This window comes from Eubalaena glacialis, chromosome 3 (genome assembly GCF_028564815.1).
Source record: "Eubalaena glacialis isolate mEubGla1 chromosome 3, mEubGla1.1.hap2.+ XY, whole genome shotgun sequence".
Classification (NCBI taxonomy): Eukaryota; Metazoa; Chordata; class Mammalia; order Artiodactyla; family Balaenidae; genus Eubalaena; species Eubalaena glacialis.
Window position 1 is genome coordinate 22,846,302 of NC_083718.1, and position 25,528 is coordinate 22,871,829.

Here is a 25,528-nt window from a genome sequence, read left to right on the forward strand (position 1 = left end):
TTTATGTGGTGTAGTGGCTAATAGCATAAGCTCAGGGGCACCTATCCCAGCTCCTTCATACCAGTTAATTTATTTAAGGCTACTTCCCTCATTTGTAAAATGGAAATTAGAGTATTTGCCCCATGAAGGTACCTTGAGAATTAAATGAGAATGGAATGAGTGGCTCATCCATAGAGACTGGCCTAAAGTAAGCACCCAGTATATTAGCCCAAAGGAATACCTGTTCTGTACTCGTGTTTGTTACTCAACGACCAAATAGTGTGTGCGTTGTGGTTAGTCCCTCTCATTACCATTCTTGCTCCTGCTTTTAATTCTTGGTCTCATTGCTGAAGTAATAATATAGCATAGTCCCACGGTTTTCAAAAACCACCAGTAAGTGGATCAGTGTCAGCTGACAACATACAATTACCTGACGTGTTAACAAATTTGACTTGTGATCTGGAAGGTGGCTTCGAAATCTAAAAGTTAAAAAAGTCTTCAGTTGAGTCTCACATGCCCTTGGATTTAGGAGTTAAAAGCACAGGCTTTGGAATCAAACGGGGGTTTGAATCCCAGTACTACCATCTATTAACTGTATTTCAGTTTCCTTAAGCCTGAGTTTATCATTGAAAAAAAGTGAGCAATACTTGCTTACAGAGATAGATGATAGAAGTTTAAATAATGTACATAAAGTGCCTGGTACCCAATAAGCACTCCAGTTATTTATACAAACACTAGGAGAAAGCATAGAAAGAAAAAGGAAATTAAAACCAAACCAGTTGAATAGTATCAGTTCTTTGTGGACAAGAAAACAAAATGTTACTGAAAAGTTTTTTTCATGCAAACCCATTAACAGGGGAAAAAGGAAACAAAATCTTACTGAAAAGTTTTTTTCATGCAAATCCATTAATGGGAAAAAGAGCCCATTTACACATAGTGTGAAAGAACTTTTAGAACAAGTTTTTCATTGATAATAAAATCAAGACCCCTTTTCTGAATTCATAGGCCACACACTGATATTTTTCCATTTGGGGGATGAGGGAAAGTTATTCAATATTTGGAAACTATTTGGTATACAACTCCCAATTCAATGTGTAGCTGCATTTTAAAATTATATTCAAAATGAGGAAAAAGCCACACAGGAGAACTTAAATGAAGAACATTAGCACATTCATTTATTTGAATTCTAGATATGGCATATCACCATGGCTAATTATGTCTTGAATAAGATGTTAAACGTCTTAAATTGTGTATGAGGGACTCGAGTTGCATCAATTTAATAGTGACCAAAGAAGCCACTAATCCTCGCATCAGAAAAGGAAATTAAAACTTGCTGAAAATTTGTTCTTGTTCTTCCCTGTTCCCATCATTAGCTCTACATTACATGCCGATTTAGTATTTTGTTAATCACGTGATTGTACTGTTTCCTATACGGCAGGCCCACGTTAAGCACACTCGTCAGGTTTGAGGGAGAGGAGCCCTGCCACAGAACCAATGGCAGACACTTAAGATTCTTGGAAGTAGTGACAGGATGATGGGGTCATTTTGTTTGTTGAATGTTCTTTAACAGTTTTAAGGTTTTCTGGAAAAAATTTCAAGTAGAAGTCATGAAATGATGTAACTGAAGACCATCAACTTTTCTTTTGCTTAAATGAAAGGGAATTGAATTGTGTTTTTAAAATACAACTCTCTTAAGATTTATTAAGGTTGGGAAATTTTCTATACCTGGTGCTGCGATCTGGCATGAAACTTTAAGCTAAATCTGCAAAGTACAGCTGTATTTAAAGACTCCAAGTAGAAAAAACTTCTCTCTTGCCTGTTGATCAGAGGAAGTGGCAAACCGTACCTTTAAGGTGGTGAGCAGTAGTGTAGAAGCATTACCTCTCTCTGCCTCATCAGTGGGTCTGCTATCCTAAGCCGAGTCTCCACTGATTGCCTGCCAAATACTAATTTTTCACATTTGAACTTCCTTTTACTGTGCAGAACACCACTTAGTAGTAAAAATCGTAAAGCCTACTTCTGTAATAATTCACCCTGATGGGCAACTGGTTTTCTTTTCCTTTTTTTCATAAATACAAATGTACTATATAGGTTTGTATACATTGAATGCTTTCTCCAAGGATATCTTTAAATAACTATATATTTGTTATGAAATAAATTTTAATTTCAAACTGGAAATATATTTTCTCCCCTTGCCAGCATATCCACTGCCTAAACGCATAATTTCAGACGCAGTAATATTTTTGAACATGTGGCATATGATTCCTTTAAAAATGCAAATGTTCCTGAGAGTTTTCTAAATTAATCCATGATTACACACAATAGCTCTTTAAAAAAAAGATATCTCAACTGGCAAAGCAGTGCTCCGTTAGACACCACTAAAAAAACTCCAGGTAAATCTATGGATGTCAAATTCAGCAAATCAACTGTTTTAGGTAAAAATAGTACTAGTTAGACACTCAGGCTAATAGGTATTAGGAGATTTAACACAGCAACAATTACTTAATTATTCATTCTGTTTATTGGATTGAAAGGGAATACAAACGATTGGTTAAGTGCTATGCACTGACATGGAAAAGGTGTATTAAAAAAAAAAATCCCAGGAAAGCAAATCAAAGTTAATGTAGATTCAATTGAACAAAAATTTAAAGACATTTAAAATACTACACATTTATAAAATAAAAGTTAACAAAGGGTGTTTTGTAAATAATTAGTAGAACAAGTGAAAATAAATATATCAGAGACCTGAAGTTTCTTATGCTTTAATGAAATAATAAAGCAAAGAAATTTAAACTACTAAATATAATCTGAGAGGCAGTTGAAAAAAAAAAACAACCCAATATTTAAGAACACAATCCTTTGAAACATTTAATCAGTCCATAGCAAATAGTTATTATATATCAAAAGCTCTAAGTTTTAACTAGTTCCACCACAATGCCATGTAAATCTTGACAATTTAGAAATCTTGAGATCAACACTTAAGTTCTTTTCTTGATCTCTACAGCTTGGTTTGTAAGTACATACATGCTTTTGTGGATCTATTCCCCTCGCCACACACACACATTTTCAAGGAGCCAATAACATTTTTTTCCATCTGTGCCTAAAAATGTTCCGATTCAGCTTTTAGCACATTGACCCTGATGATGAAAATGTTTTAAGTTAAAGATGGGGACACAATTTCAGTCTTATAAAAATATACCAGTATTAACCAAACCTTAAATTCAGAGAGGGCACTTCACGTGTGCACGAGACTTTTAGTGAAACTGACAAGAACCCAGAACAGCTGTTTCCAGGACTTTTTATGAATTAAGTCATCTCTTTCACACACACAACACACACACGCACACATTTTTATTCTCTTAGTTTCATTAAATCCAGGCTATCTGGATTAAGTAGATAAGGGATGGGTTTTTATAGTTTTTGTTTTTGCAACTATAGGGCAGCTACTATAACAATAGCTTAACAACACTGAAAATTTTCAATTAAGTTCACCCTGTTTTTAGAAAGTGTCTAAGTATAAATGCAGATTCACCTCTTCTTTTAAAGTGAGCGGTTTAAATTAAATCCGATATGGTTTTTGAAATGGAAGTAATATTTTGGAGAACCACCCTGAAAGAGAAGTTGCTAAAATCTAAATGAGAAATTAAAACGAAATAAAGGTATTTATACACTTTAGAGATGGGACCAAAAGGATATTAAGAAAAATGTCTTCTTTCCTCCCCATTCAAAAGTAGCCATTCTTCTGCTGTGAAAGAACTGACATGGATATTTCCCTTTCAAGAGATGTACGTTATATTTACCACTGTGAGCAGAGGTGATAGGGTCAGTTCTTGTGTGCAGGAACCAACATCCTAAAAAAGAAAATTTCAAGATGGGGAGGGGTGGGGGAAAAAAGGGTTTTCTATTAATGTCATGAAATGCCACTCCAGAGGGAGAACACTCCTAATAATAAAAATTACCATACTACTACTAGTGTGATTTCGAATTAAGAAAATACTGATAAAAATTGATTTTCTTCCTTTCAATTAGCAAGTTATTTTAATTACTTAAGTTTATTTTTAAAGTTAGGTAATCCCTTTCTGTTCTCCCACCCACTGAAATGGGCCAATGTGTAGGGGCATTTGCAAAAAAAATTTCCTGTTTAAACTACTTACCTGGTTAAATGTAACATTTACCTGGCCAATAAGAGCAAAAGAAATGTAGCTAGCTAGAATGAACACTAATAACATACAAAAACCCAAACTGAAGCTTTGTCATCCCTCCCAGCTAATTCCCCAACTCTAATTCACCACCCACACACCAGTCTTAGGAATCCCCAAATCCAACACTGTACTACTAATAACCAGTTATTTGGAGGAAAAAGACATTTAATTTCATACGTGCTCTAGCCCTTAATCAATGAATAGTAACAACAAAAAAACATTTTTAAGCACATGGAAATGAGCCTACTAACCTGATTTTTGGAGCCAAAATTCTCCACTCTATTTTGATCTATGTGCAAAAAGTATTGGTACTTTTCAGTTTATACATTTGTTAGTATCTTGCAGCTGGCTTGGTAGTATTCTCACTCTGTATATTCTCACCTCAAGCCTATATAGAGACTACAGCACTGTCAGAAGTTTTCAGTTAAGAGCTATGAGTTAGACCATCCTGCTATCAGGTTCTTTGTACCATAAAATCCTAGGTATCTTCATTTATTTTACCTTTCTAGCACAGTCGCTGCATGGCACATGCATGAAGTAGACGTTTACAGCAAATTGGCACAGTAAAGTACCAGTATATATAGGAAGCTGCCAGTTAAGACAGACTTGGAACACAAACTCACCTAGCTGCTATAGAAACCTTTGCATAGTTGTTACTCCGTTTTAATGGAGTTATGTTCTTGTAAAATGTGCCTCACTTTTACTCCACTTTTTTAAAGTGTTTTTAACTGTACTTCAGAAGCACTCTGAAAACTCAGATCTAGGGGTGGCTGGGTGAAGTATAGTAGACTCTGAGCGCCAAATTGCCCCTGAATGGGCACAAATCTCCGTGAATGTTACAAATGTACCGTAGCACACTGTAACCAAATTTGTAAACAGCTGTGGAGTTTCTATGCCCACATTTTGTTAGTGATGTTACCATAGAGATTGGGGTGTATTAACGGCTTCAGGGTATACATGAATCACTTAAAATATGAATGGATTTAACTGTACTGAGGTAAAGAGAAGTTGCCACTTAATTATATACAGTTACCAATGAAGATTTTATTCAAGCTTAAAGTAAAAAGTAATTTTAGTTAAGAAAAATGAAGTACCAGATAAACTGTAACATATAGTTATTTTAACTTAGAAGTATCAAAACAGGAATTCTTGATTCTCTAAGTGGTGGTCTCTGCAAAATGGAGCTTAAAGAAATCTTTTACATTACCAATTTGATAAAATAATCTGACCACGATCTGTCATTTTCTCTTACTATGAGCTTCTGGGAGAATCCGAGCTATTTTAAGGCCAATTGTGTTTTTCTTTCTTCTCCCCTTCCCTGACTTTACCATTTCTCCCTGCTACCTTCCCCTACCCACCCATCCCCCGATGGAAGAACTCCTAACATCCAAGCCTTTCTCTTCTTTGTGGATCCTGAAGGAGTCTACTCATGGTAATAATATATTATAGACTTGGCTGGGCCGAAAGGGAACAGTGTAAGATTTTTTCTTCACCAGAATCTTATTTTGGGGGTATTCCCACTCCTCTTCCCAACATAACAGCTATGGTCACCATATTTATATCCTCTACTAAAGAAGGGAGGGAATTTCAAAGGAGACTAAGTATGTTGTACTCAGCTGTTACGGGGTTTAAAAGCACAACGTGAACATCAGGCTTTTGGCTTATTTTAAACGTGAAATTCTCAAAATTAAAAGTGCTTTTCCATGAAGGAAACCCTTCCTTAAACTAAAAGGGGAGGGGAGAGGGAGACTATCCACAGCACCAGTTTAGAATGAGGTTCAGTATGGCAATATCTGAAAGACTGAGAAGAAATATTCTTTAAATTTACGTATCCCTATATGTCAAAATATTAAGGGCAATTAGAGAAATGACTCCTAGGTTTTAAACCCAGTTTAAGTATGTCTGTAACCTGCTGAATTCTTCTAACAAGCTCAATTATACTATGAATTTCCGAAGTGGTTATATCTGCTGACTTCTACTCTCTTGCTAGATCACACCAAAACGATTCCCCAAGTTGAGAACAACTTGGAACAAGCTTTGTTGAAAACCTAAACTGACTACTGATCTCTCATGTTGGTATAAATTTAAAATTCTCGTTATGAATCTTGAATTTCTTGAAGATCAGGTACTGATGTTCCTTCGGGAATAAAACAAAAGGGGGAAAATCTTCAAAGCGCTACTCTGAACTTCCTGTGTGATGTCCTTCCAAGCACTGTTTCTGACCAGGTCTCATGTGGTATTCCAGAAGAGCATCAGTTATACTGCGTATCTAAGTCATAGAGGAAACTCTTTTTAAGCTGGTTTAGATTCCAAATGTATACAAATGAAGTCACTTTAATCCTATAAATACTTCTTAATTTATTTTTAAAAAATTGTGCTGTTAACCCTTTTACGGGGCAACAAGCCATGTGAAAAGTACAAAACTTTTTGTCAAATGTAATATTGAGAGTGCTTTTGACATAGTTCACTGGTTTATCATCTGGATCAGTATATACTGCGCAACGGGCAAGGCTAGAATCCATGAACCAAGCTGCAAAGATCTCAAGCTAAATAAGGCGGAAAGATTTGGAGAAACAAAAGAAGGAAATTCTTTCCTATCCAATGTATACTCTTCAGACTAATGCACTCTTTCTATCAAGCCTTCTAAACTGTTAAATAAAGTTTTCCAAACAAGCATTTAAACTTCATTACACAGAAGAGCAACAAGAATGGATCCTGCCCGACAAAAGGCAGGAGGGAGAAAATTATATATACTGAGTTCAATGGGTAAGCCTGAATGTAGCACAGTTCTTCACAACCGATGGGGGGATAATTCAACATGGTGTCCAACAACGTTCTAACGACGTGCTTCATCTCAACTGGTTACTATGAAGCAAGGTGTAAATGTTTGGCCCCAGTCGGGCTTCAGAAATGGTTCTTTTTTCATGACGAGCATGTCTGTCCAGCTATCAATCATGTTTGTTTGCACCAAATCCCAAGCCATTAAAATACGACTAATTTTAAGTTAAACAGAAGTCGTCTGCTCCAAATTCGCCATCAACTATCCATGCTACTGCATTCCTCTGAATGAAGACAAGATGAAAATGTGTATTGGGGGAAAAGAGGAAGAAGAGGGGAGGGGGAGAAAAAAGTTACCAGTTAGAAAGTTTTAAAATCAGCATCATGACATTACAAAATATCGTAACATTAGAAAACAATCATATCAAGGCAAATTCTTGATACTTTCATCATTATCGTTAAAACTGTGTCCACATCACATCTTAGGCTATATATTACAGTCTAAACTCAGGATTATTTTGAATATTGGAGAATCCAAGAGAATAATCACATTGGAATCTCATACTTTAAAAATGAACCTTGAAATACTTATGCAGAATAGAAAAATCTTTATGGTAGTTTACAATAGAAGAGAATAAAGAAGATCTGGCAGTCCAAGGTAAACTGTGCATTATAACTATGTATGTAATTCTCCTTTCAGTGGCTCAGTTTGAAATTCTGCAATATCACCCTACTCTTCTGTGTGTGTGGGGGAGGGGTAATGTGTCAACAGCTCTACTGATACAAATTCACACACTCTACAATGCACCCATTTAAAGTGGACAATTCAATAGGTATTAGTGTATTCACAGGATTGTACAACCATCATGACAATCAATTTTAGAATATTTTCATCACCATTAGCAGTCATAAGCAAACCCTCACCCCCCAATCCTAAGCAACTACTAGTCTACTTTCTCTATGGATTAGCCTATTCCGGACCATTTCATATAAATGGAACCACAGTAGGTGCTCTTTTGTGTCTGGCTTGTTTCACTTAGCATATTGTTTTCAAAGTTCATCCATGTTGTAGCATGCATTAGTACTTGATCCTATTCTATTTTATACAGTCCTCAAAAATATGCAGTATGGAACTTTACTGTTATAATAAAAGGTCAGCAATTCTTTTTGAAATTGAGTTAAGTGAAATATTTTTACTTGAATGACTTATAGTATCTTAGGATATCATGATTTTTGAATGTCATTTCCTTAGCCTCATCTGTATTTTTCCAAAACGTCTATTCCAAACAGGTATTAATTAGAAAAAAAAGTTTTCAAGGGGGGGAAAAAGAACCCAGAAGATGCCTGCATAAAAGGCATTAACCAAATTTCTAGTTATACAGACGCTGTTTTCCTATTTTAGGTATAAATGAAATTTTAGGGCTATACCTATGTTGCAAAGCACAGCTGAAAATTGCTGAATTAGACCCAGTTCTTACAATTGGGCCAAGTTTGGCTCACCCACGATAATGAGTATCCACAATAGTTAAGTTACCAAATAGCAGTGTAACTTTTGTTTCACAGTAGTGGAAGCATAAACATACCCTTAAAGGTATGTCTAAAATAAATCCACCTACAAGGTAAATCTGTTACTATATACCTAATGTTTTCCTGCTTCTTCAAATCAAATATGTTTATTTGAAGAAATAACTTCCAAAATGACTACTAAAATTAGAAAAGCACATATAATCTCAGTTATAGATCTCTAAAACATCTAAGAGAGTGGGGCTTGAAACCTAAAGAAGGACAACGACGAACAATAGGAGATGAACAAGATTTTTGGTTTTAGCTGATTTCACAGAGGAATCTTAGAATGTCATGTAGTGATGTACAAATACAAAAAGGTCCTTGAAGGTTCTGAATAACTGAACAGTAATTCTCAAAGTTTTTGACCTGTGTGCTCTTCATGCTTTTTACTCTCATCTTTGGCTGTACATCCTCACCGACCAGTGAGATCTGGTCAAGTCTTTTACAGTTTGTACCACAAAGACAAAAGCACAGAAAATATGCTTTTAAACCACACATGCTGCCCTGACAACCCTCCTCCTCTAATAATAACTTAACTGAGAACAGTTGGTCATCTTTCTTACTAAAACATTTAGGTGGGACACTGTGAACAAAAAAATCTGTTTATCTGTTTCTAGGTAAATTACTTCTTTCTAAGCAAACTAAATATTTTTGCTCTCGTTATCTCCTCTCTCTAGTACCAATATCTTGCTCAATTAAGCTATGTCCTTAACTGTTAAGCTTTTTGGCTTTGGGCTTTCTTCAAGTATCTGAAAGTAGTGGAAAAAACCTTTCAGACCTAGATCTGAAGACCTGGCAGCTCTCAACAAGTTAACTAGTCCTGCCATGCTTCAGTTTTTACATCCACAGAAATGAGGATAAAAACACTTCTCTACTTCTCTTACAGGGCTATGAAGATGTTACACAAGACAGTGTATATAAAGGGCCTAGCAGGCTGCCTGGCACATAGGTACATGATAAATTTTAGTTCCCTTCTTTTTCGGTATTAACAGATATTTATTTTTAAGGGTAAAACCATAATCAAGATCATTCTAAAGTTGTTCAAATTTCATATACTAGCTATTTTTCATGGGTATGAAAGTATAAAATACTTCTTGCTTGATGAAGCAAGATTTTCAATAAATTTTGAAAGTGGCAATACTAACTGGATGTAAATGAGGTGGCACATCCCAGCTTATTCTCCCCACTGTCACCAATAAAACAAACAAAAAAAATACTGCTGTGTCTTAGATTAACTAAACTTCTGTGGAGTGAGATATAGTGTACAATCTCTAAATGAGGGAAAAAAATCGATTGTATCCTACACTTTAAATAAAGTACCGCTTAAAAATGCTACAACTTTATGATAAGCAGGGCAACGTTTCATCTGGAGAAAACACAGGGATACTGTGTGATGGTTACCTTCAATATTCTGGTGGTCTATAAAAGGCGCTGGTCCCCATATTCTAACGGTGCCGTCATCTGAGGCGCTGGCCATCATGGATGGGATCTGTGGGTTCCAGCTCACACAGTTTACGGTACGTGTGTGCCCCGTCAGCTCCGCGATTGGCAGTTCACTACGTTTGTGCCAGATGTAAACCTTGTGATCTGAATAAACAGTAATTCAGAGAAAAGTCAGGGAGTTGTCACATATTAACAAAACCAACTGATTTTAAATTTACTGCTCATTACACATAGAACGTGTAACTTATTAGAACTTGAAAGGACAACAAAAACAATGAATAATTTAACAAATTACCTTTTGAAAAAAGTCATTTTAATAAAATACACATTTTTTTCCCTGTTACAGATGACTGACTAGCTTGCAAGTCACCACAAAATCTATCTGTAATATCCTGTAATACATAATATATAATCACAGTCAAGATCTTTGAATATAAACAAATCTAGGATAGAGACAGATTCTATGGAAATGAGAGGTGACAGAAAAGCAATGTATCCAAATTCAAATACAGCAATTATAATAGCTACATATTGAGTGCTTATAATGCACTAAGTATACTATTTAATCTTCACCACCATCATGAGGTGGGCACTATGCTTATCCCCTTTATGGATGGCGACTGAAGAACCGCAAGTTTAAGCAATCTGCTCATGGTTAACAGCCGGTAGATGGTGAAACTGGGGTTGAAATCCAGGAGGCCCTGCTCAAGAGTTTACTTGTGAGGCTAGACAGCATAATAATATGACTTTGTAGTAGTCTATTTGTAATCCCATGAAGTGACCATAAAAAACAAAAACCCTGACAACTTTGTGATAAACTAATCTTCAAAAACAAACAAAGCAAAACAAAACAACGGACTAGTACAGAGTAGAAGTTCAGAGTACGGGCTGTAGAGTCAGACTAGCCAGTCCACACGCTCTCTGCATCACTGACCAGCAGTGTAACTTTGGGCACATTACCCACTCTTTGCAACTCCTCTGTAAATGGGGATTTGTACTTACCTCATCATGTTATGAGGATAAAGTAAGTCTGTACATGAAGAAGTGTTTTGAACAGAGTCTAGCACGTAGTAAACACCATGTATTACCACAAAGAGTTAACGAAATAGAAGTGATGGCTTTTCAGCAGAAGGTAGAATCCCAGGGTAAATTAGAAAAGCGTCCTATCTGAAGATCTGTCAATCAACTATGTGATCAATGTGGGAACTTTCAGTGGATGTGCTGCCAACTGAGGAAACTTCAGAGTGGTGAAAAGGTAATAAACTTGTGGTAAAAAAAAAACAACATGCCCTGGTTTCAACTTATAAAGATAAAAAGTTGGAACTGTTTCTGAACATTTTTTTGAGTATGTGAAGCAAAAGCTAAAAGGCACTCACTGAAGTACTGAATTTATCTTTCCTAGAGGGTACTTATTGTTCAATCATTTCTGAAAATAATTTTCTTGCAATAAAATAAAATTAGCAAAAGGAAAAAAAAAAAAACCCAGACTAGCTATGTTTCCCCTTGGACAGAGCAAGTCCACAAAGAAAGATTACAGGCTTGAAAAGTGTGAATGCAACTGAAATCTGCCTACATTTGGATTTGTGAACACATACCCGAGGAGGATATTTGCTGAACAGTCAGCAAAAATTAAGATGTGAAGTAGTCAAGGTCAGAATGACAGGCTTTATGATCAAGCTCTGCTTACTGTACCAGTTTAGGGAATCCAGTGCCTATGCAGAGGTAAAAAATAAGTTTTTCTATATATTTCCAGCACAATGAAAAGGCTGGAGTAATGGCATAACTTTTAGGGGGAAAGGTTTCCTAATTGCTCTATTTTATACTGACATTCATATATTTGGGGATTTGGAAGGTTCTTGGAATATATTTGACAATAAATGACAAATGGATTACTGTGGTCATCTTGGGAGATAATATAGTTGCTATATCCACTTGGTGTTGAAAACACTTTTAGAACCATTCTAAACCACCTGAATCATGAGAATGCTAATCTCTTTCCATCATAGTTATGTTTCATTTTATCCCTAAGCAGAATATAATGTGTGGCTTAATTCTAAAGTTAGCTTGGGCTTAAAAAAAGAAAGATTGGCATCACTAGGGATAATGGTAGCAACACATATTTTTAAAGCACTTCTAGGTTACATAGTATTTTTAGAAAGAGCTATAGGGGATTGTGAGGCATAATTAAGAGGCAAAAAACCCACCAGGAGCAGGATTAAATAGAGCAAGGGGAAAGAGATCTTCGAGTAGGAAGAGCTAAAAAGCAGGTAGAAGGCTTAATATGTTTAGGTCATATCAAATTAGAAGCCAATGGAGAACCTAGAAAAAAATAACATGATTAAACTAACAGATAAAAAAGATTTTCTGACGGGAAAGAACTGAACTCCCAATCGTTACCCAGCAAACCACTCTTCTCAATCTTATCTGACTGATTTTTGTGGGGAAAAGAAAGAATAGATAAATTCATATGCTTCATGTTAAAATCTAAATCCCTATATGTCTCTTTGTCTTAATCCTTAAATACACCTTATACACAAAGGAAAAACTCATGTGTCACTTTGTGATCCTCTTAGCTACTGAGATCAGTTTTTTGTCAAGAAAGGGATAATAGAAACATCTTACACAGTAATTGAACATTACCAGGTGTTTACCAACATAATCCAGTTCCTTGGTCTACCTTGGAAAACTAGATTCTGTTTTTTAAAAAATGACTTAAATAATTTGCTTCTATAGTACTAGAACAGTATAGTGGCTACTCAAGAAAATGTGTTGAATGAAAATTTTCAATAATTTGCCATTATTTATGTTTCTATCACCTTAAAACGTATACCAACTTTTAATACTGCCTCACTTATTTGTGCTTGCATATTTTAAACAATTTCTATTTTAAATCAGACTGACTAGTTTAGGCACATGCCTGCCTGAAATACCGATGTTATCAGACCAGAGAATAAGTTTATTCAAAAAGGTAGACACAATTCTATAATTTCAGCTTCTCTAAGACCATAAGAATCCTAAATTATTTTCTTTGGTCACTAAAGAAACACTGAAGATCTAACTATAGTCAATTTTGTCCAAGATCAGGTAAAACATAATTAACCTTGATCTTTAAGATACTACTAACATCTGAAAACCATCAGTCTCATGAAAAAAAAGTCGGGGCTTCCCTGGTGGCGCAGTGGTTAAGAATCCGCCTGTCAATGCAGGGGACACGGGTTCGAGCCCTGGTCCAGGAAGATCCCACATGCCACGGAGCTACTGAGCCCACACGCCTAGAGCCTGTGCTCCACAACAAGAGAAGCCAACACAACAAGAAGCCCACGCACTGCAATGAAGAGGAGCCCCCACTAGCTGCAACTAGAGAAAGCCCGTGCGCAGCAACGAAGACCCAACGCCAAAAAATAAATAAATAAAACAAATCTATTAAAAAAAGTCAACATACGAGAGAATAAAGATTTAACTAAATCTTGATTTGACACATGCACCAAACACACCGCCCCATAGCCAAAGTAGGCACTATTAATTTGTGACAACAGGAGGACTCAAATCATTCCAAGAAAAGGAAATTAACAGTGCACTGGATAAACAGCTCATACAATTTTTGATTTAACATCTTGAATTTGTTTGGAGACATGACTATGTTCACAAGTTGAGAGAATTATAGAACTTTCAGTCCATCAATATATGTGAACCAACAGAGACACAATTTACCTTCACTGCCACTAGCGATGAAGTCTTCATTATGGCCTCCAAAACATGAATGAATTGTATAAAACCCTTGTGTAACACCTTGATACTTTCTTACTAAAACTCTGTCTTGCAAGTCCCATAAATGAACTCCCTGTAAGCAAAAGAGAATTTAGGTATTTATTCTAACTCAAAAGAATTTTAAAAAGTTACCTGTGACTATCCCTTTGCCTGATGAACATTTTCATTTTCTATTTATGCGAAATGCCAACTGAAAAATTTCTAGTTGACTCTACAAACTTAAGGATCAAACACATGCAGTGAAATTTAAGAATTCACAGAAATACTTGTTTATATATACTAAAAATCACAATAAACTTTAACTAAGCTACATTTTTCTGAGAATTATGTTAATAAACTCACCTGAGTTGCTACATTTAACAAAGCTAATCGGCCGTTCTTTGAAATAGTAAAAGACATAATGGGATGATCTTCTTGTACTCTGTAACCAAAAAATAATTTGTCAAAAGAAACATACTAAGAATCAAGACATTGAAATTATCAAAATACAAAATGTTCTAGCTTAAATATCACAAATTTTGTCTGTAATCACTATTATATACAATATTTCAATCAAGAAAAAGAATCTGAGTTAATAATTACTAAGTACCACCTGACTATCCACCCAAATTACCAATCAAACCAAAACCAAAAACATAATAAAAACTCTTCTTCTGAAGAAGCAAGTTCCACTATTATTTTAATATAAATCAGATAACTGTTGTTTAATGGATACAAAATATAGTTACATGTTCCTATCTGTAAGGTCCTCGAAGTTATATCCCCGAATTCGCTGGTGTGTATCTGATGCCAAAACAGTCTTCCCGTCACTCAAGCACCAAAGGCATTGCACTCTCACCCCTTCCCAGGAGTCAAGGAGATTACCATCTAAATCCTGAGGAGAAAATTACTATTAACTCCATTATTGAACAGCACTCAGAAAGCAAACAAAACCAAAAGAATCTCTTAGCATATCTTTCTGTAATGTTTGTCTTTTCCTGAGACTGATCTCAACCTAATTGTTCCGTAAGTGTTTTTAATCATCAGAATTTGAATATAGGTCAAATTTCATTACAACAATACCTAAGGGGGAAGGGGAGAATCTTAGTAAATCTATCTTCCCTTCAATAACCTACCATGCATAGATAAGTACAATAAATACAAAGAAAGAAAGAATCCTTAAGTTTTAAGGTCTCACAACTTTTGGAAAAGAATTCAAACATTCCTTTAAAATTCACTATACTGGGACTTGTCCTATAATATTCACAAGTTGTGATATGGAAAACGATTACTAAAACATTAATTATAACTTTATAGGACTTAGGAATCTGTTATGACATTTTTTAAAAAGTCACCAAATTTGTAACGTGCTGAGCAAAGCTCTTAGGATCATTATCTTATTGAACATTCAAAGTTCTGAGAGGCATTCCCATTCCCATTTTACAGATTAGGGAACTACCAAAGTCCTGTATCCTGAAGGTTTAAACACTGTATGGGATGGCAAAGTCAGCAGAAACATATATGCGTCTTGAACACAGGGAATTAAGAACTAATGGCTTAAATGCTACAATGTACAGCATGGTGACTATAGTTAATAATACTGTATTGCATATGTGAAAGTTGCTAAAAGTAAATATTAAAAATCCTCATCATAACAAAAAAAATTTTTTGTAACTATGTATGGTGATGGATGTTAGCCAAACTTATTATGGTAATCATTTTGTAATACATACAAATACTGAATCATTATGTTGTACACTTGAAACTAATATAATGTTGTATGTCAATTAGACCAATCAATCAATGCAGTACAGTATTAGCCCATGGAGAGAAAGTCCAGAAATAAAATGCTTAAATTAGTATATTACAATGGTATTGACCACTTGAAATAACTTTTTAAAAGAATTGGAAAATCATGGGTATATCAATAAACAGTGTTGGGACACCTGGAAAAAAAACAAACAAAAAAAGAAAGAAATGGCTTACAACCATGCTGAGATAATATGACACTAGATTCCACGAGTCTAGCAGCCAGCTCAGTGAAACTGATTAATCTGTAGTGGCTACATAAAAGTCTTTATGATAAATGACCTACACTGAATGATTTGATGGGATTTATTATCTTATTTTAGTTTTAAAAATCTAGAAGGGCCTACTAGAACCATGCTAGGTAGTGATATGAGATGTGGAATCTAGATACAGAGTAATGACATGGGATTTGTATCACAGTTTACCTTGTCATAAGACTTTTTACCTATTAATTTTTTATTATCCCAACACTCCAAGATTAACAGGGCAGGTAATGATTAGAAGATACCTCAAATAAAGCCCGCAAAGTTTCCTGGTAACACTCATCATCACTTTTATTCCTCAAATATTTAAAGACAGTCTCCTCATGAAATTCAGCATTTTTTTTTTGGATACAAAAAAATCCAAAGGGCTAAAAAACCCCAAAGAAATTAAATACTAAACCTTTTTGTCCCTATACATTAGAAACTTATTTATAAGAACAAAATGTTTAGTAGGACAATTTTTTTCATGTTTTACTAAACTCAAAGCCTGTATTTCGTATAAGCACTTGAAATGGTTTAAAAAAAAAAAAAGAAATCCACAGAAAGTTCTATTGGACAGTGCTTTTCTAGAAAGATGGCAAAGTAGGTCTTCATATAGTATATTTTATAAAAGATATCAAGTCAAATGAATTCTTTATTTTTACAAAACTAAGTCTGCTTTTAAATAAGCAAACATTTGAAAGAGGGCACTAAATACTCACACACTGATAGAACTGCCCACGCTGACCTCCAGTCACAAAGCGTTTCCCATCTGGATTCCAAGCCACGCTTGTTAAACTGTCTTCATGAGACTGGCTCATTTTTGTCCTTAGCTCTCCCGTCTACAAGGAAATAAAACTGTGGATGAGATCTTCAAGATACTCTTCTAAAGGAAATGTACAAAGAAAAAAAAAAAAAAGATAGTAACTGGGATATCTGGTTAGTTTAATACTTCTAATTAGAGAAATAAACTGTTTAAATTGCCCTCATAGAAAGAGACTATAGCACTCAGAAGAGAAATTAAGGACTTGAAGGAAAACTCAGGAGTCAAACAATGCCTGGCGTATGTGATCCAAAGAAGAGATATGAGATAAACTTCAATAGAACTCTTGTCTTAAATCAATTACATTCATAAATTAAAACATGTAATTTTTCCCAAGTAAGATAATGAAATGCCCAGTACTACATACCTATTCCTTCTGAGTTTCCACTTCTCCTTAGTTCACAGTTCTTTATAAATTTTATTCTAAAATTGCAGTTCATGCAATTAGCAACTCCTTAAGAACATGATTAATAGGCAGAAAAACTATGCCCTTAAACTAGGCCAAGAGTGTAGGCAATCTAAATTATGTTAAACTTCATATTCAAGATGCTCAAAATGTAGTAGGGAAAATGGGAAGAGAAAAACAAAAATTATTTTTCTGATCTACAACTTTATTTCAATTAAAAGTAACAGAAAAGAATGAAGAACTTTTGTACTGTTTTAGCAGTCATTTTAAAGCATTCCCAACTCAGAAGACTATTTAGTTGGTTACAACTCTCAGATATCCTCCTGTTATTTTTTCTAAGTTATCCAACTTAGAAGGTAGACACATACCATTTAATTTAGTCTTGATTCCATTTTGTTCATGGATTAGAAACAGGATCTGAGAGATAATAGCTGCCCTTGGTATAATAAAAAGTACATGGGCATAATTTTCCTGTGATAAATGGGTAATCAAAAGCAAAAAAAAAAGGTGCATGATCAGGAAATGGGGCCAAGTAATAAAAGCAAAGAGGGCACAAAAACCAGAATGTCTTCCTTACACTGAAAAAGAAAAAAAAAAATTGGCAATCTTAAATCCTTCCCCCATATTGTTAACTGTTCTCAAGTCACTATTTTTGGGGGTTGCTCGCTATAAACAGGTAAAAAATAAAAGTTTAGAAACACAAATACACATGCAACAGCTAAATCCTCAGCATTTTCTATTCACAAATGTGTTAATACACTAAGTTCTGAAGGCAGAAATGGTCTTTTTCTGTTATGCTCAGGACCGCGAGTGTATGAGGCCATTACAGGTATCCCCTGCTTTACGAAAGTTCACTTTCCGCCAAGTGGCTTTTACGAAGACCTACATTTTTACCTGTTTTTGCTAACCAAAAGACATCTGAAGAGGATTTTTGCTTTTACAAAAAAAGTCCGTGAAAAGGGAAAATAGTGTTCAGTGTTTTGCAATGAGTTGTCACAGAGGCAGCACACACCCTGAAGAGTGAGAGTGGCATCGCTAAGCTCCTTCCCAGGAACTGCTCTCAGCATCTCAGCATCAAGCTGCCATGGCTTTGAACTATGTAAGCATCTGTGCTTTATCTTGATTTATTTTGTGCATCCATTAGTAAGATGTGTCCTAAGGTAACTGCTTCTTCACTTTACGCCAGGGGTCCCCAACCCCCGGGCTGCGCACAAGTACCGGTCCCTGGCCTGTTAGGAACGGGGCCGCACAGCAGGAGGGGAGCGGCGGGAGAGCGAGGGAAGCTTTGTCTGCTGCTCCCCGTGGCTCGCGTTACCGCCTGAACCATCCCCTTCCCCTGCCCACCCCAGCCCGTGGAAAAACTGTCTTCCACGAAACCGGTCCCCTGGTGCCAAAAAGGTTGGGGACCGCTGCTTTACGCCATTTCAGCTTATGAAACATTCCACAGGAATACTCTACTTTCAGGTAGCAGGGGAAACCTGTAATTAGGAATCTACCTAAAAACACAAAGGAGCAATTTGAAAACTGAGTTAAAAGGACCACTCTTTTAGAACAAGTCTATGTAACGTAATGCACAGTAAAACAGTTAAGCTAGAACACAGTTTAACTGTCCAGAAATTCAAAATTGACTCAAAGGAAGACTACACAGGCACTATAAATTGAGTCTCTATTATAGGATTATGACTATGTACCTCTCCTCCCTTTGAGGGGGGAAAAAAACTTTAATGGAAAAAAAAATTGTCTTTTAGGTCAGATTCACTTCAAGCCTGTTTAATTGAGAAGCCATCCAATCTATTCTGTGCTTTGCCACCCCCCAAGCCCAATCAGAAATACAACACTGATTCAACACCGGTTTGATAAAAATGGCATAAAGACATTTTGGGAACAACTGACGATTTTTAAATTATGAAATGAATATTAGACATTAGAGAATTAAAGTTAATGTTCTTAGATAAGATAATGGCATTTGATTACGTAGGAGAACGTTATTTTTTAGGAGATACGTGCTTAAGTATTAAGGAGTAAAATATCATCTTAATTTACTTCCAGATGTTTTGGGTATGGATATATATATATAAGTATGTACGTTTGTATGCATGCATGTATGTATGTACACACAATATGTAACAAAATGTTAGCAACATCTGTTGAATCTAGGGTGGCCGGCATACAGGCCATCACTGTCATCACTGTACTCATCTTTCAACCTTTCTCAGTGTTTGGAAATTTTCTTAATAAAAAGCTGGGTTGAAATAGAAATCTTACTGTAGAATTAGATTTATGGCACATCATCTTCAGGTACATCTTAGTATTCATCTGTCCTCTATACCATCTTATTGTTTGAGTCATTTCTATGGAGCTCTATCTTCACTCTCTTGGTAAAAATCAACTTACTTATAGGTCCTCAAACTCAAAACCATATCCCATCAACTTACACTTTTACACCCAAACCCACAGCCTGAACTATTCCCCTGCCTAGACGTTAAAAAACCAAAGAACGGGACTTCCCTGGTGGTCCAGTGGTTAAGATTCAGTGCTTCCACTGCAGGGGGCAGGGGTTAGATCCCTGGTCGGGGAACTAAGATCCCGCATGCCGCACAGCGCGGCAAAAAAAAAAAAAAACAGAAAAGAAATGTCTGTTATTAAAAAAAAAAAAAAAAAAAAAAACCAAAACAACCCCCCCTCCCGCAAAATCACCTAACCAGTCACCTTACAGAAGTTTAAAAAATAATTTTAAATGATAACTACAAGGTTTCCAAAATAAGAGTCTGTAGATAATGGAGTGAACTTAGTGCTGAGTTTTTCTAAAATGGGACCCTAGATAAAGTGTTCAAGTTTTCATTTAGAAACTGTAATAAAACCCTTAATAATAAGTACTGAAAACATAATTTAAATTTACTAAACGAGATTGGAACATTAAATATAGGCAAGGAGATGGTGCAATTGCCATCAGAATGGAAAATTTGGTATAATGTCGATGTCTTCACACTTGAAAGATAAGTTTCGTGTACAACTGTGCAACTGTAAAACAACTGTAAAGTCTTTTTGAGGTATAAAGGACTACAGAAATAGTACAAATTATACACTACAAAGTACAACATCCCTAAAAATACCTACTGATCATTCTTTCAAAAATGCTACTATGCTCAACATAATATTTAAATTTAGTATAAATCTGGACACCTGGGTTCCATTTGACGAATTATCTTTTACAAGAGATACATCATGGTAATTTAGGTTGAATGATGCTGGTCTACAGATCATGAATAAAGTTATAATGAATACATGCAGTATGACTATACTTTGAAGACTAAACCAAGGATGAAATTTGCTTACTTGTACATTCCAAAGCCAAAGCTCAGAGCAGTCATCTGGGCCACAAGCAACAAGATAGTTGTCATCTGGACTCCATGCAATATAAGAAACACCGTAAGCATGTCCTTCTAAAGTTTTAAGCAGTTTTAGCAGGTGTGTATCCTAGGAGGGAAAACAAGACAACTTAGTTAACTCCAATTCCTAAAGTCCCTGGTTTTTGGGCACAAGAACTTAAACAGCTGCAAAGATGCACTTTGATAATATAATTTAATCTGTGGACATTTCCACAGATTTCACCAATTTCCCCCCCACCTGAAGCTCTAACAGCTTGCTTCATAAAGACTCGTTCATGCTGCAGTATCTGTTAAGCGTCTACTACACACAAGGGCATTGTGTGCTAGATGGAAATAAAGATGACACAGACTTTGTCCTTATGAGGCTTTCAAGGAAACTGAAAATAGGTGTAATAGAAGCTAATCCCCTCCTTTTTAAGACAGTTTTAGTGAGATATAACTTACCATAAAATTCACCCTTTTTAAAGTATATGATTCAGTGGCTTTTAGTATATTCACAGATTGTGCAACCATCACTACTATCTAACTTGAGAACATTTTCATCACCCCAAAAAGAACCCCCATACTCATTAGCAGTTATTCCCCATTCTCCCTCCCTCCAGCGCTGGCAACCCGACTTACTCTATGGATTTGCCTGTTCTGGACATTCCATATAAATGAAATCATACAACATCTAAGTCTTTTGTAATTGGTTTCTTTCACTTAGCATGATGTTTTCAGGGTTCATCCATGTTGTGCAATATAACAGTATTTTATGCCTTTTAGCTGCTGAGTAATATTCCATTTTACGACCACACCGTACTTTGCAACATTTGGATTGTTTCCACTTTTTGGCGATTATGAATAATGTTGCTACAACTATGTACGAGTTTCTGTGCAGACCTGTCTTTATTTCTCTTGGGTCTATATGTAGGAGTAGAATTGCTGGGTCATATGCCAACTCTGTGCTAAACATTTTGAGGAGCTGCCAAACTGTTTTCCAAGTGTCTGAACCGTTTTACATTCCCACCAGCAGAGCTATCACTTATTTAGTGCTGATCAGTAATAGCACTATCCACAAACACTATCTCATTCAAACCTCATACATCTAAAAGGTTAAGTATTAATTCTCCTCCCCCATATTTCAGGGAAGGAACTGAAGGTTCGGAAAGGTTACAAACTTGCCTTTGTTGATTACCAGGTGCCACCAGGGATTTGAACCTGAGGTGCCCGACTCTGAAGCTTTACAGGATGAACTATATATAGTGCAAACACTGAAGTGGCCAGTGACAAGACTGGAAAACCTGACATCATTATTTTAGGCTAAAGCGTTAAATTTTATCCAGTGAGTGAAGAGCCACTTATGATTTTTAAGCTTGGGAATATATAATATACTTGGTTTTAGGAACAGAACTCATACAACAGTGTGGAAGATGAATCAGAACGAAGAGACACAGGATAAGGACACCCCTAATGAGCCAGCACAGCAGCCACACAGTTAAGACAAAAAATGAGGCCCTAAACTAACATGGTCAGGACTGAAAGAGGTCAGATCAAAATATACATGGGACGTAAAACTGACATGACAGGATGAGACAAGAAATGTTCAAAGACAACCTCTAAGTTTCTGTTTGAGGGGCTAAGGATGGATACGGGCAGTGAATAGAGGAAGCAGGAATCTGGCTAGACTGAAGACTTATGGAGACCTGTTTTGAGCCTGGGGGAAATTCCAATGGTGATGACCCACAAGCAGTTAGAAATGGGTCTGGAACTAGCTTGCTAAAACAAGATTGGGAATTTGTTTGACAAAATTCAACAGTTCACAATGTAATTACTTCTGATTCTTCTTCGGGAAGATGACAATAGGTATGGAGTATTAGATCACAGTATCATTAGGTCAAAGTGGCTTGCATAATTTAATAAGCAAGTCAAGTCTTTTGGACTATTTTCAAGATCTTCTAGGAACAAACTTTCATTCATAGTGGTGCTTTAGTTCTACACAAAGATTTGCTTCTAAACTAATGACAAACTACTACTACTACAGAAGTATTTAACTCAAAAACTAAATGTCCATCGACAGATGAATGGATAAAGATGTGGTACACATAATACAATGGAATATTACTCAGCCATAAAAAGGAATGAAATTGGGTCATTTGTAGAAATGTGGCTGGACCTAGAGTCTGTCATACAAAGTGAAGTAAGTCAGAAAAACGAATATTGTATATTAACACATATTAGTGAAATCTAGAAAAATAGTACAGACGAACCTATTTCCAGGGCAGGAATAGAGACGCAGACGTAGAGAATGGACGTGTGGACACAGTGGGGAAGGAGAGGGTGGGATGCATTGGGAGATTATGTTTGACATAAATACACTACCATGTGTAGAACAGATAGCTAGCGGGAACGTGCAGTATAGCACAGGGAGCTCAGCTTGTTGCTCTGTGATGACCTAGATGGGTGGGATGGGGCAGGGGATGGGAGGGAGGTCCAAGAGGAAGGGGATATATGTATACATATAGCTGATTCACTTCGTTGTACAGGAAAAACTAACACAACATGGTAAAGCAATTACACTCCAATAAAAAAAAAAAACCAAAAACTAACTTGTTTCATGCACATTAATTAAAAAATACAACCCTGTAAAACAGGGGTCCCCAACCCCCGGACCGACACTGGTCAGCAGCCTGTTAGGAACCGGGCCGCACAGCAGAAGGCGAGCGGCGGGCGAGCCAGCGAAGCTTCACCTGCCGCTCCCCATTGCTCGCATTACCGCCTGAACCATCCTCCCCCCACCACCCCCACCCCGTGGAAAAACTGTCTTCCACGAAACCGGTCCCTGGTGCCAAAAAGGCTGGGGACCGCTGCTGTAAAAGAAGAGGCTGAAAACAAATGAGAATATTAATATTGTATCTTCCGAAGTACAATATCTCTACAGTAAGATATTCCAAGTGGTAATACCGTGTTCATGGAACCCACTTAACTTTGCTTGGATTTTGGGCAGGGGAATGGGTAAAATTCCTTTTTGGGGGCAAAGGTAAGAAAACCTGTTAAAGGAAACTAGGCATTGGAATCACATCAGTTGAAATCTTAAGGTTCTCTATACATTCTTTTTTTCTATCCATTAAAAGTACACACACAAAACACATATTCCAAAAGAGCACCAATTTTCTTAACAAGTTTTTCAAATAGTATTTGACATAATAAAATATCATGATACCAAAGTCTATGAATGTAAGCATTAACTCTGCATTTCCCAAGCTAATCTGGCCATAAAAGCCCTTTACACATAACACCTATTAACATCTTGCATAAGCAGTATTCTCACAGAAACACTTTGGGAAACATTGGCATAAAAGTCTGAACTCCTCAGTATACAAGATCCTCCTCGATCTGGTTGCTACTTACTTCATTAACCTCATCTCCTAGTCTACAAAATCTCTTTGCCCAAATGTCCAGCCACATTATCTTTCACCCAAGGACCAGGTGTAACTGGTTTTACCTAAAAAATTATTTACTTCTCCTTCACCCAAGACTTAACTTGTCTTAACTTTCCCTTGCTTCCCAGTTCCAGTACACTGTATTATCAGGAGCCCAGTGTGACTTCTATCAAAAGGCCTGGCACACAGCAGGTGTTCAATAAATACTTGCTAAACAAAAGGGACTCTTACACACTGCTGCTAGAAGAAAAAACATAATAAAAAAAGTTTTGATATTGTTGCTTTCTTTTCAGACATCTTGCAAATAACTACTGAACGAAAATACTCCTCATAATAGTATTCAAAGGCTATGATTGGATCCCAACCTATTTTTCTAGTCATTTTTCCCATGCTTTGCCTTAGTCATCCTATTCTCTCACTTGGGGATGGGGAGAAAGGAAGGGAAGGTCCCTCTCTTCCTTTTCCTGTCTCCACCTGTGCTATGCACAGCAAGCCTCAAATGAGGTACTCCTAACCTGTGAAGCTATTGTGCTTTCACAATACTTTACATATATTGTATGATTCTTATTTCAATGTATTTAATTTCCCTTTCTAAACTGTGCATTCCTTTCACAGAGGTTCTTAACCTGAGATCTAAAGGAGTCATCCAGGGATAGAAGCAGCAGTCCTTGTACTTGAAAATGCACACCTTTATTTTCACTAACCACAGACTGAAGTTCAGTATTTCCTTCAATCTTGAATGCAGGCAGTTAACAAGCAAGGTAGTATCAAGTATTATATTAGGTCGTATTAGGTGACTGTTAATAATGGAAATCTCAAATATCTTCACATCATATTATAGTTGTTGCAGATATCTCAAAATATTATTTATGCTTGTCACTACTTCAAAATTCTTGTAGCTATCAGATCTGCTGCTAGAATTTGTTACTTAATATGTTAATAAAAAAGCAGCATTATTACTATACTGTATCTGTTTTTGTACTATTTTGATAACTATATTTCAATATAATTGGGTTCCCTTTGTAATTAATATATAATATATACTTGGGCTTCCTATGTGTTTTGGTTTATGCATTTAAAAACATTATTCTGAGGAGGGGGGTCCGCAGGGTTCAGACTGCCAGAGGAGTACATGGTACAATAAAAGGGAAAGAATGCCTGATTTAAGGCAAAGAGTAGATCTTATTTGCCTTTCTTCATTCATAGCATATTGCAGGTACACAAGAATTGATGTAGGCTCTCAAATTTGATTCTCTTCTTTTTAAAATATTTCCTTCTCTGGCCCCCTTTCTCTATTTTTTCAACATAGGAGTTCAAAACTTTATTGTGGGCTACTATCATATTCTAATTCTAAATTTTAAAATAAGATTATTTATAATTTCTGATTTTAGGTGAATGACTCCTATACCAAATACATCTCCCTAAACTATGTGAAGTCATGTGCTTCCTTGATTGCTCGATAAATGTTTAATTGGCTGAAAGAAATGGAAATACTTATTTCTACAAATCTGTAGGTCACCTGGTTATAAACAAAGACAAATCTAATTTTAGAGAGAACTTAGAATTTTAAATCCAGAATACAATACTTTTCATGTGCATCATGGGGTGGGGGGGAAGAGATAGGGGGAGATGTTTAACAGAGGTTCCACGAATTACAGAAGATAATGAAGGGTTTCAGAAGGCAAAATGGTAACGAGTCTTTTCTAACCTGTGACAGAATGG

General features: G+C 36.1%; 1 protein-coding gene across 2 annotated transcripts in view; it reads right to left on the reverse strand.

Moving 5' to 3' along the window:
* Positions 1 to 2,580: 2,580 nt before the first annotated feature.
* Positions 2,581 to 25,528, reverse strand: part of WDR26 (WD repeat domain 26) — a 42,067-nt gene continuing 19,119 nt past the window's right edge. For both annotated transcript variants that reach the window (XM_061187339.1, XM_061187337.1), the window contains exons 8-14: positions 20,332 to 20,472; positions 16,489 to 16,608; positions 14,465 to 14,610; positions 14,079 to 14,157; positions 13,680 to 13,809; positions 9,927 to 10,112; positions 2,581 to 7,243 (exon numbers count right to left, since the gene is read on the reverse strand). In XM_061187339.1, coding sequence (XP_061043322.1) covers positions 7,218 to 7,243; positions 9,927 to 10,112; positions 13,680 to 13,809; positions 14,079 to 14,157; positions 14,465 to 14,610; positions 16,489 to 16,608; positions 20,332 to 20,472 — 828 coding nt within the window. In that variant the 3' untranslated portion in view covers positions 2,581 to 7,217. The remainder of the gene's footprint in view (positions 7,244 to 9,926; positions 10,113 to 13,679; positions 13,810 to 14,078; positions 14,158 to 14,464; positions 14,611 to 16,488; positions 16,609 to 20,331; positions 20,473 to 25,528) is intronic.